The 13,004-nt window shown below is 35.7% G+C and overlaps 1 protein-coding gene across 3 annotated transcripts in view; it reads left to right on the top strand.

Moving 5' to 3' along the window:
• Positions 1-7,547, top strand: part of RORB (RAR related orphan receptor B) — a 155,455-nt gene extending 147,908 nt beyond the window's left edge. For all 3 annotated transcript variants that reach the window (XM_072150943.1, XM_072150942.1, XM_072150944.1), the window contains 4 exons: positions 2-109; positions 2,005-2,115; positions 5,429-5,541; positions 6,819-7,547. In XM_072150943.1, the coding sequence (XP_072007044.1) occupies positions 2-109; positions 2,005-2,115; positions 5,429-5,541; positions 6,819-6,974 (488 nt within the window). In that variant the 3' untranslated portion in view covers positions 6,975-7,547. The remainder of the gene's footprint in view (position 1; positions 110-2,004; positions 2,116-5,428; positions 5,542-6,818) is intronic.
• The last annotated feature ends 5,457 nt before the right edge of the window (positions 7,548-13,004 follow it).

The following is a 13,004-nucleotide window of genomic DNA, read 5'->3' as shown; positions in this document are numbered from 1 at the left end:
GGCTGTTTGGAAGTAGTTCTAGTAAGAATGTGCCGTGCCTTCAATCCATTAAACAACACTGTTCTTTTTGAAGGAAAATATGGAGGAATGCAGATGTTCAAATCATTAGGTAACTGGTTCATTTTAATGTTTTTGTGAATTCTATTTCCATATTATATATAGTATGATCCAAAAGAAAAGGACCAAATTAAAGGCGTATTCCAATTTCAGCAAATTTATGTTATTGTTTGTGTAACAAAAAGTTATACAATTTTCCAAAATGCATTCTGTATCAATTCTACGCTCTCTTTTAGATCTCTGCTTGGTGTCCTTCTATAAAACCCTTCTATGTTTATTTCCAGGGGACAGAAAATTGACAATGGTCACACATGTGCACGGCTTGTTATATCACAGAGGGTAATCAGGGCTGTGTGTTATAATGAGTCGTGCACCTGTGTGACCATGGTCAGATTTCCACTGGAAGTAAACATAGAAGCTTTCTATAGAAGGACAGCAAGCAGAGATCTAGAAAACAGTGAAGAATTGATACAGAAAGCATATTGGGAAGTTGTATAACTATTAATTATACAAACAATAACATTTATTTGCTGAAATTAGAATTACCCTTTAAGTAATCAAATGTATAAAAGACAGCAGGGGAGATTTATGTTTTCTAGTTTCTCTGTTCATCTTGTTTCTTTTTAATATTGCTTCTTAGTCTAATTTGTCATAGGTGTATTTTCCTTGTGTTAAGAGGATGAGCCTTTTAAAAAAATTATCAAAAATTTTGCAACTTTTTTAATATAACATAGGCAGAAAATAAATAAATCTATCCCACATTGCTAAAGCAATGTACAGGGGGTACACTTACAAATAAAACAAGACATTACACAGTAACAACATAATCAGATGAAACAATTGGAGGTAGGGCCGTGCTCGCACGTGGAGGTGGTGTGGAGAAAAGAAAGTGAAAGTTACATGCAGTTTGGGAATGTGATGGGTTTTTAGGGCATGTTTCAAAGTTTGAATAACTGCAGGTTAACCACAGCATAATCCCCAACTGCGATCTCACACAATTTACATTAGAAGCATAGGAGATGTAATTTAGTCAAATCCCATCCACATGCTCTAGAAAATAATTTCCACTGTGGATTTCGAATTTGCAGCCGATCAATTACGAATACAAATTCACAGGTCAGAATTCTACCTTTGCCACTATCCCCTCCGGCACTGTGGGAAATTATGGCTAAAAGCTATTTATGACTATTTCTGCCGCAGTCAGAATGACAAGTGATCCTAAGGGCTAAAGCATATCTGTGATCACAGAACATCAAAAGTGCTGTGTCAAGGACTGACCACATTGCAGGGGTCGGAACTCCATGCATCATATCAATATATGCTACAAGAAGTTCCTGCCTCCCTGATATGCTGCAGAGCCAAAACTGTAGTGGCGCCATATGTGTTTTAGTCCTAAGAAGCAGAAAGTGCCCCATCCTGTATGTGACAGAGTTCAGGAGTGCAGGCATGATAATCCCCCTCCACTATACAATTTAGAAACCACATATGTTTATTTATTTTTTTTACATTTTTGAGTAAAACCTACTGTGTTATGGGTTTAATTTCAACAAAGAAATTCTGTATGTATACACATTTGGCCTACACTTGGTTACTCTGCAAAGCTATCAAAGGTCCTATCTGCTTTATTATCATACAAATTATCATTTCAATTATTCAGTCAATTACACCAGAATAAAAGCAGTAGTAAACAGTGTTGCACTTTCATGAGAAAATATAACCTCTGGTATAATATGAACATTAAAAAACCCTCTGTTTTAAAAGACAATTAGATCTAGTCTTTTTGTTCTCTTTCTCCACATGATGTTGATTGAAAATCTAAAATTTTAACTAACCAAAATACTATTTTCTACTAGCACCTGTTTCCCTGGCAGGACTACAAGCTGTGTTCCAAGTAAAATTGAACAGTGATTAGCATCTAGTTCTCACTCTGCTTTGCTTGGCCCGCAGGTTCTGATGATTTAGTGAATGAAGCATTTGATTTTGCAAAGAGTTTATGTTCACTTCAGTTGACGGAGGAAGAAATTGCCTTGTTTTCTGCGGCCGTACTGATATCACCAGGTACTCAATCTGATATTTACCACACATATGCATTGTCTATGCCTTTTTTTTAACCCTCTAACAACAATTAGCATTTTTCCATTTGCTAAAATCCATAACTATTTTTCCCTGTACAATGCTGTATGAGAGCTTTTTTCTTTATAACAAACTGGACCTCCTATTATCTGTATTTAATACAGATAATACAGATACTGGGAATTCTAAACATTTTCCATAAGCGGTCAAATTTTACTTGCATTCAAAATGACACCTCCACAATATTCTTTCGGTTGGTAAAATAATGTGGATACCAAATTTATATAGGTTTTATAATTTTACAATACATTTTATAAACTTTCAGTATTTTATACAAAAATAAATGTATTAATTTCTTCATATTTTCATATTCTGATGCCAATAACTTTCTCATACTTCCTACTACCATTTGGGGGACTGTATGACCTATTGATCACTTTTTATTCAAATTTTTATGTGTTGCAAATTGGCAAAAAAGTGATGATTCAGACATTTGGGCGCAAATTTTACGTTACCTGGTTCACTGCCGTGAATAATCAATTTATAAAATGGTGATAGATCATCATTTTGGGGCGCAGTGATATCTAATATATTTAAGATTTTTTTTAATATCAGTTAGAGGGAAAGGGGTTGATTTGAATTCTTTATTTTAGGCCCCCTATAGCACTTGTATTGCAAGATATGGGCTTTTTATTAAAGATATGTATTGGTCTGCCTATGGCAAATCATTGAAGATCCACATTGACTCCTGCCTGTCATGGTAACAGGCCTCATTGGGGGCTCTTACCAATTGCAGGTGTTAGCCGTCGATGTTTGCTGCATGATGCTCCATACCTCCTTAACAACTCCATGTGACTCTATACTACATCATGGATTGTTAAGTGGTTAAACAAAGTGCTTTAAAGGAAACCTACCATCAAGGATCTACGTATTAAGGTAAATCTGGTGGTAGGTTCATCTATTCTATAGTAGGATAGCCCTTTATTAGGGCTAATCATTTAGTCCCCCAAATCTTTTATAATTTTTAAATACCCTAAAATGCATATTCACCAAAGAGACTACTGGGACGTGGAGTAGCCAGAGCTGACTCTAAGCAGCATGCCTACTCCACACCTCAGTAGCCTCTTGTGATCCGCCTACCAAGCCAGCACGCACCTACAAGAAGCTGAAGTTGTCCGCAAAGCCGGATACTGCACATGCACAAAGCGCAGGCTGACGGCGGCTCAGTCTTGGCTCCGAAGCTAGAGCTACTGCACATACACCGGCCTAAAGGATTAGCCCTAAAAGGGCTATTCATTCTACTATAGATAAGATGAACCTGTCACCGGATCTACCTTAGTAAGTAGATCTGTGATGGTAGGTGTCCTTTAAAGAAAGTATAAAAAAACATGTTTTACTAAACATATTTTATGTTTCATATAATATATATATATATATATATATATAATATTCTATAAAGATTGAAAGCAGAAAATCTCTGCTTTATCTTAACTCAAGAAAAAAGGAAAGTGACACAAATTAGATAATATCTGGAAAATTGCATCCTTTGTATTTACTTTACAATGGACAGTAATGGTGTATTGATACCTGGAATCCTATATCGGAGGGATATGTGCTTTATGATTGTCACATGTAACACTGAACAAGATGTGTTGTACATTGTTCTTAATTATCTACAATATAAAATAACCTCCATTTAGGTTTCTTGTACTATGGTTGTCTGGCAAAGTGTCATGAACGCATCCAAGCCTCTCATAACAATAAGAGTTGTTCTCTCTGCAGAGTAACACATCCTCCTCTTTGTCAATACATTTGTTCTAAGTCTCCAGTCTTCTTACATCAAATCCTCTTTCCTTGTTGCTAACTAGAAAGCATTAGAGACAGGGAGTGAAAGAGAATCCTTCTGGGGATATTCTTATGATTAAATTGTTTAACCACAGACTGTCATGGTGCATTTTCATTTAGCTGACTGAAAAATGTTCCTTCTGAGAGACCAGCATTTGTAATCTAAGTGAAGTCAGAGAACTAATCCTTTGTTTTCCATTTGCATTTGTTTTGCCTAGTGCTCTACTTTTAATTAAGCCTGATCCTTTATTAAATATGTAGAAACTTACCAAAAATACCCAAAAAATAAGTAAATAATGTACATTGAAACTATTATGCTATAAATCATTATTGCCTTTGAGATTTGTGTGTGAAGGAGTCTTATACAGATGACCGTTTCTTTGCTTTAACTCTACAATGCAAATACCTAAAAATATTCTGATTCGACACTGGCCACCTTTAATGCACAACTATCACAAATGACTCTGAGTTTAGTTAATGCTTACAGTGCTCTTACGAGAACATTGTTTGTGGCAAAGGGGCCTAAACATAATGGACCAAGAGTGTGTAAAGGCACCAGCCCTGCACATCACTGATAAAAGCTAATATCAATGTTTTTATAAGACTAAACTAATAATGGGGCTAACAGAAAATATATGTGGGAACACATACTTAATTAGATGAGAGGCTGGCAGTGGTTCACAGTAAGACAAAGACTGACAAGCGGTTCCATCTGTGGTAAATTTGCCTTAAAATCAAAGAAGGCATGTAGACTGTATTAGGAACAAAGTAAAATGTATGCCTTTACATCATAAAACTATTTCAATGTGTGGGGAGATAGTTCGGTTTAATATCATCTGTAAAGAACCTTTTTTTTGGGGTGGGGAGGCGGTATGGAAACAAATTCAATACCTGTCTAGCCAGAGTTCTTCCATGACAGCTGTCTACTTCTTGACACTTCCGTTTCTGATGATCTGATGATTTCATGAGGTCATGTTTGTTTTCCCGTTGATGGTTCGTACAATCCCAGGCCTAGAAGCAATAGGAGCAGGTGGTCTCCTCGAGAGCCAAGGCTGCCCTAAGGGATAAATGTCGGCCCCAAATAATGCTTCTTCCGGGGTTTATTGTCATATTTGTCATATGCTCTATCAGTGAATATTGACAGAAGGGACAATTGATTCAGCACCAACCTCTTATGGCCAGATTTATTAAGGTGTGTCTTGTCCCGCTTTACACTGATATAATTTTCCAATGTAAAGAATTTTCCAAATTCATTCAGTTGGATACATTGGTTCTTATATCCAGAGCCAAATGAAATCTTATGATTTCAGCTGTAGTGATTACAGTGGGACAACAAATTTTTATGTTTTTTTTCCAACATACCTTGCTGAACATCATCAATTAAGGTGGATTTTGATGTGTACATTCTTTTCAGATGTAATTCACTTTACCTTTCATATCTCTCTTTATTTAGAACGACCATGGCTCATAGAACCAAGAAAAGTTCAAAAGCTTCAAGAGAGAATTTATTTTGCACTTCAACATGTGATTCAGAAGAACCACTTAGATGACGAGACATTGGCAAAGGTAAGTGCTATTCATATAAGTGCATTTTCATGTAGGAATGGAGCCATAACATGCTCAATACATGACAAGTGCCTACAAAATATGGAGAATTGAGACTGGTGTCAAAAGGCATCAGGGCTATTCAGGTTTAACCAATAGTGGCTATTGTAGCGCTGAATTTCTCTTCGTGTGCTATCTTCTTTTGTGCACTGGTAGGACGGCAGACATTTTTAGTCATTTAGTCATTTTTATTTATTTTGTGATACTACTTCCTTTCATCTCAAGGCGTTTGTGAGATCACAGACTAAAAAAAATCATATTTTTATAAAGTCTAATCTTGTTGTTTTATTTTGTTCCGCTAACTACCGTATATACTCAGGTATAAGCTGACCCCCTAATAGGCTCATGTATAAGCTGAGGCCCCTGATTTTACCACCAAAAACTGGAAAAACCTTTAACTTTAGTATAGGCATTGGTCACAGCCTCCTAGTATATAGCCAGCAAACCCCTGGTAGTATACAGCCAGGCCCCTTTAGTATATAGCCAGCCAGCCCCCTTTAGTAGTCAGCCCCCTTTAGTAGCCATCCCCCTTTAGTATAGAGCCAGCCCCTAGTTTGCCCAGCACTTAAAAAAAATAAACTTACATACTCACCTTCAGGTGGTCCCGATGTTCAGGGCTGCTCCCCAATGCTCGGAGCGGCTCCTCCTCTGTCTTCTCCATAATGCTCCGATCCTTGCTACTCTTCTTCTGTCTTCTATTTGCTATTATAGCCGGCAGAGCCGTAGCCATGGGCTGGTGCACACCATGATGCGGTCGCTGATGACATCATAGTATGCGCCAGCTGCGCATCTCTGCGTCTCTGCCGGCTGTTACAGCAGACAGAAGACAAAAGAGGGGCCGCGGGGACCGGAGCATTGTGGAGATGACAGAAAGAAGAACCGCTCCGAACATCGGGACCACCCGAAGGTGAGTATGTAGGAAGCTACACCTAGACAGCATATTTTGGAAAAAACCAATTATGAATCAGAGGTTGTTGGATATCAACTTGCAAAATGTTTTGTCTAAGTAGAAGATAAACCATTACCATAGTAGTTAAAAAAGTTTTATTTCCCTGTACTTAAAAACATGTTTGCTTGACCACCTTAATGATGGAACCTTGTGCAACCCAAACAGGGCATGCAATAATCCTATCCAATGTGGACTTTTTAAATATGGCTATTCAATATTATTTATAGCCTTCTTAAAAGGATTAAATATGGACAATTTATGTTTAACCATCTCTTTCGTTTTTTCACAGTTAATAGCCAAGATACCAAACATAACTGCACTTTGCAACTTACATGGAGAGAAGCTACAGGTATTTAAGCAGTCTCACCCAGAGATTGTGAATACTCTATTCCCTCCATTGTACAAGGAGTTATTTAACCCTGACTCAAGCACTGGCTGCAAGTGAAGACAGTGGGATTTTTCACTTAGCTATGGAATGCATCACTACTAAGACAAAAGAAATGTGCTCAAAAGGACTGATGGAAACCACAAAAGAAACAAAAAACAAACATCACTACAGCAGCACTAGGAATGTCCTGCACTTACTAGAATAATTTTTCACCGCTACAGTTTGAAGAATGTAAATATGCACCTCTGAGTGGGGCTCTCTCTTTCTCTTCTTCTTAATAACTGTTTGGTTTTCCTTTGGAACTGACCATCTAACACTCTTGCTGCCGCAGGCTGCTGCAGAAAATAAAAAGGTATTGCAACGCCCTGCGGTAGTCGAAGCATTTATCTTAATATATAGAACACTGGGTGTATTTACTTTTTTTATATATATAATTTGAGAGAAGACAATTTATAGAATTTTATTGTAGATATCATTATGAGCATATACTTCTACAGTATTACTCTTCTTTCTGGATTACTGTTTCATCTCTAATTTAAGTGAATTTGACTTTCTATGTTTTAGATGCATGTGTAGATGGTAATGGTATATATATATATATATATATATATATATATATATATATATATATATATACCAATAACTGCACCTTTGCCGTGGTGTAATCCTGTACTTACACTGAAGCTCTTCTAGATTTCTTTCTGTCTTTCTTTGATGATGTTGTGTTTTCCCCCTTTGAATTTTATGTATTTAATTTATGTTTGGGCAATCAAGTTTCAATCAAAGAAGCCATTGTTTGAACAATAATTGCCAATGTATTGTATACCTACCAAATGGTAAAAAATGTCACATTGGTTTATGTACAGTAAACAAGCATGCCAGGTGTGTAATGGTTGAAAATGACACAACACTCCCATACAGAAGCAACTATTCCTCTACAAATACAATTGATAGGCAAGATAGGCTCTTGTAAATGATAAAAATATGAGATATAGTTTTGCGCAAAGTATATATTTTTATTGAATTATTCACAGTATGAACCTTTGTACTTCAGATATACAGCTGTTCTTGGACACATAGAAACCGATTACCATAATTGCACATAAGAGCTAAAATCCCTAAAAAAGAATATGTTCTTGCTATGAGGTAAACCAGATTATAATGTCACTTCAACTAACTAGGCAGTGTTTTAAGTAGATTTGCAAAGTAAAGGCCTATCATACAGTTGTAAACTCATAGTATAGTGAACATAATAGACCATTGAGCCATATTTCTATTTTATCTTCACTCATTTGAGCTTTCTTTTTTATTCATAAAATTAAATAAGGCTGGATGACACAAGTCAGCTACACAGTCTTGTATCTTGTCTAATAACATGTAGCACATAGAGCAATAAGTATACAAGTTACTGGAAATGTGCAGCTTTACTAAGATCATCTACCAGTGAAACCAATTATTTTCCACCCTACATACCATTACGATACTTGTGACATCCATGGAAATGAAACATACAAAATGCATAGGAAGACTGTATTCAAAATTGTAGGATGACATAACATAACATGCCACACAAAAAGACTGCTGGTCACATATCTATAATTTTCCCTTCTCCGGTTGAACATTTGCAACCAATAAAATAAATCAAATGCATTTTAAAAAATAAAGTAATAAGGGAATTAAGGACCTAACTCAAGGTTTGGTTACTATCAGTATTTGCTATGGCTCTGAGTGGAATACGTGGATCCTAGTTTTCTTCCAACTGGAAATGAGTTAATTCATATACAGTAATTTATATACAAAATAAAAGCACTGCAAGCATATACTACATAAACCTGCACTTATCTAACAAACTATAGTCATTTTTCATTTCTTGATCTGTCTTTAGGCTTACAAAAGTTTTGCATATGTAATGTCAATTAGGTCCAGATAATTCCATGTAAGTAAATGACATGGCCAGGGACACTGCAGACAGATGTATGCCATGTCTTCATGTACAACAAGGGCCTAATCCTATTTAGAGCGAATGTCACTTCTGTGAGCCTTTCTTCCAAGAATTACTTCCAAGGGTCACATTCTCTCTCAATGGTAGAGTTCTTTGTAGATTGCTAGAACTCAAGGGGAAGAGAACAATAGTCAGTTAAACAATGTGTTCAATTGTTCCCAGTCATGACGTGGCACCACATATATTTTTAAATTTACTGATATGAATAAGTATGTCATGATTTCTCTTTTAAAAAACAAGTTTTGGTCAGTTTTTGTCCCCTTATTACTATACATGTGTATTACTAATGTGTTTCATACTGAGCATTTGAACATTTCACAATATAATAAGCAAGAAAAACATATAATTGTAAATGTGATTATGTATAATCAGAAATGACAAAAATTAGTCCTCATTTCAAAGTGATAATTTCCCTTACAGTTTTCCATTAGATGAATAATTTCATTAGGCTAATAGAAAGATAGCTAAAGAGTGGCACTTTTTGAAGAAAGCAAAACAATACTTGATTGACATAATAATATAATAATAACACTAGGGCACGCAGACATATTCTAAGGCTAAAGGGTTGCATGTTATTAAAGATGAAAGAATTGTCTTTTTCTTTTCAATAATATTTAATAATATTGATGACAATCACTGCTTGATGCAGAAGTTGCACTGTTGACCACTCAGGGATATTTCTTGATAAATAATGTGAAGTGGAGTTAAGGACATATGCAACTTTCCTATAAATTTTCATATATTCCAAGAGGGAACTGGAAAAAAACCAGGAGTAGGAATCCTCTGGTAACTAAGATATTTGATCAACATTAACCTCACCTTCAAAGGATTTCATAAACTAAAGTCCTTGATTTTCGTAAAACACTGATGGGAAACCCCTTCAGCATTTTTGAAGCAATATTGAATTTGTCTTGCACTATGAGGCACTGTAAATACATTTTACCGTTTTCGAGGGAGTGTCAAGTTCTAAAACACTCATGTTAAACATGACAACATGAATCCATGTACAGTCGATTCAATAGAAAAAACTGGAAAATATATCTTTTCTAACAGCAGGCTTGCCAAACATGACAGTACAGAAGATGTCCCCAAAAAGTTGAGTTCATGGTATAAAGTTTGTATCATATTGTGAAGTGTTTTAGTTTCACAGTCCCAGAACATTGACATTTGTATAATCCAAGATGACACAGATTATGTTATAGGTAGGAAGTGCAGCAGTGTCTTGTCTATTAGATGCCCATACAAGCCAGTTGGTGCTACTGATATTTGGGCAGCACTCCAAGACACTATATGTGCAACTTTATATACCACTTTGATGGCATCATTGCAAGAAAGATGCCATGGGTGTGGCTACCTGGTTCTTCTTTAAAACAATAAGCTAAGAAGGTGCTTCATGTATGTACATGGCATATTTTACAATGGCAACATAAGGAGCGATATCAAGGCCTCTGTACAACTTACTTTAGTAACTATGTTACTTAAAAATATATATATTTATTTAAATACTACCTAGTAGGAAATAAACTTACTCCTTTTGCAGGAGGTTATAAAAGCTAGAATGATGTTGTTTGTAAAAAATAGTTTCCCCTTGAGTACTGGACTATCAATTGCACAACAGGCACTGAAAGAGACAAAAAAAATCATATTTTATTGCTCCATAATATTTTTCAAATATACTGTACATCGTCTGGTTTATACTCTAAATCCATATACTCATCTAATTAAAATAATTAAGAAAAAATGCATCAGAACTTTAAAGGAAGCAGATTGTGTGTTAAAAAGAGGCCCTGATAGCTTATATCATTTATTAGTTAGGTTTTTCATCTTTATAGTAACTTATACGTACTAAAAATTAACAAAAAGTGCAAAACCAGGTATGAGATAAATATGTGCTGCCTCCTACTGCAAGGTAAATTCTAAAAATATGACAATATTTTGCCTTTAATAAATGCCCTTTTAGCAAAACCATAAAAAATAATTCCTTACAAGAACTGTTAAATGCATTCATCATACAATGGTAGATAAGAATTGATTAAAACTCCAAACTAATTAGCAAAATAATAGCGTTTCTATGCCAAATCATCTACTTATGCATAACAAGCTGTGATTAGTGAAATAAATCTGAAGTACATTGACATACTACTCAAATTAACTGTGAAATACTACAATTAACCTTCTACTCAATAACATATGGGAGGTTTATTTCACTGAAATTCCATACATCCATCCAAAATTATTCATTTATGTTGATTTCAGGATCAAATTTTAATTACTTGGGTCCCACAAGCCATAAGAAGTGAACTGAACCTGACTTACAATAGAAGTCAAGTCATTTCAAGAGGCCCCTTTTGTAGGATGATGGCACATAGACACTTATTATAGGAGTGAGCACAACATATAATTCAGCCCTAATGTTTTCCCAGCAGACATCTCACCACAACTTGCCATTCATAGTTGGGTGATTGATGCATTCAGGTTTGCCCAATACTAGTATGAAAGGTGTCTTGTGCCATCACCCATAAAGCTGACTTTTCATTGAGGTTTCATTATTGCTACATATGCATCACACTCAATGCATGCATTTGGGGAATGTACCAGGCAAACACAAACTGATGGCGAGTGGTTGGTGTCATGTATACATAGTTTGCACTGTCTGAATTCAGTGGCTCGTAATTGTGCTTTAAGATGGTTAAAACACAGCAGCAATAATTGTAAATGCACAGTACCAACTTGTTAAAATTGTGGAAATGTATGCTGTCTTTTGTAATTTTGTGTAAAGAATATCTGCCGCTTTTTATTTTTGAATTAAATGAATGATTAACAAAATAGCTCCTTTGTCTTAGAAAACCCACGTTAAAGTCAGACTCATACGCATATTTGGGGCCTCTGTAGAATTCTTTTCCTCTCTTCTCCACTTTACTATCTGTTTATTTTCTCCTGTCTGAAGTAGCAACCTTCAAAAGGATTATGAAGCAGGCAAGGACAGATGGGAGACTACAGAGAGCAGACTATACCTTAAAGGCTGGTCTGCCGTAAAACCCAGCTCATAAAAATCACTTGTATCTGTCTTGATTAGACTGTGAGCTTAGCAAATCAGAAGCAAGGGGATTATATTGTCAGCCTCTTTTGGGAATAAAATGCAATTCAGTGGATTCTTGTTCTAAACCAATCAATATTTGAAATATTTCTTATATTTTTTTTTAATATGAACAGTAATTATATTTTAAGGTTGCTAATATCCCAAGCCATTGTTGGTGTGTGCTATAAAACTCAAGTTGTACTGTCTAAGCGAAATTACCTTCAGATGACCTCAGTCTCGTGAGAACCGTTATAAATCCTTTTTCAACATTTATGACTGAATTCTCCACTCTAGAGTTCAGTGACATGTTACCTTATAGGGGCCAAATGTCATTCAGAAGTGTTATACCACAGAAATTTGTAACAAAAATAGTGATTTGCAGTACATATTCCTTGCCACTATGACTCTATACTGGCTACCATTGTATTGGGTGATGAGTTAATGTACTCTGAACGCCTACCTGGTTGACCGCTATCTCTCCTGAGTCAAATTTGCAATTGTTTTCAATGAAAGTGGAGTAATCTGCCACCTTATTCCAGACATCCTATCTCCAGATAGAACAAGACAAAATGGTAGAACAACAGAAAATGGCTTGATCCTTTATTCCTGACATCATCTGTTGCAGAGATTTGGGAAGTCAGCTATTCCCATGTGTGAAGACACTCATGGTTGCAGGAGAACATTTACAAACAATTGTAATAAAGTCATCTAATAGTCAATATCATATTATAGAATTAGAAAAACAGAGCATGTGCAGTTTACCTCCTTCCTAATCCCACTTCTAGTCTATACAAAGCATTTGGCCTGAGATGTCCATGCTTATGTCCTGTTAATAGAGCAGCATCATGGGCATGAAGTCATACAGCATGAACATGTACAAACTAGACCTGCTCTGTTTTAGCTTTATTGACTAACAAATTTTATATAATGTTAACCTGTAAAAAAGATGACTTATAAAATTTCACCTGTTCCTATTGATATTGATTGGATTCTCATTTTCACAGTG

This window comes from Engystomops pustulosus, chromosome 1, assembly GCF_040894005.1.
Source record: "Engystomops pustulosus chromosome 1, aEngPut4.maternal, whole genome shotgun sequence".
NCBI classification, from domain to species: domain Eukaryota; kingdom Metazoa; phylum Chordata; class Amphibia; order Anura; family Leptodactylidae; genus Engystomops; species Engystomops pustulosus.
Note: the sequence above shows the minus strand (reverse complement) of the source record. Positions and strands in the feature narration are given on the sequence as shown.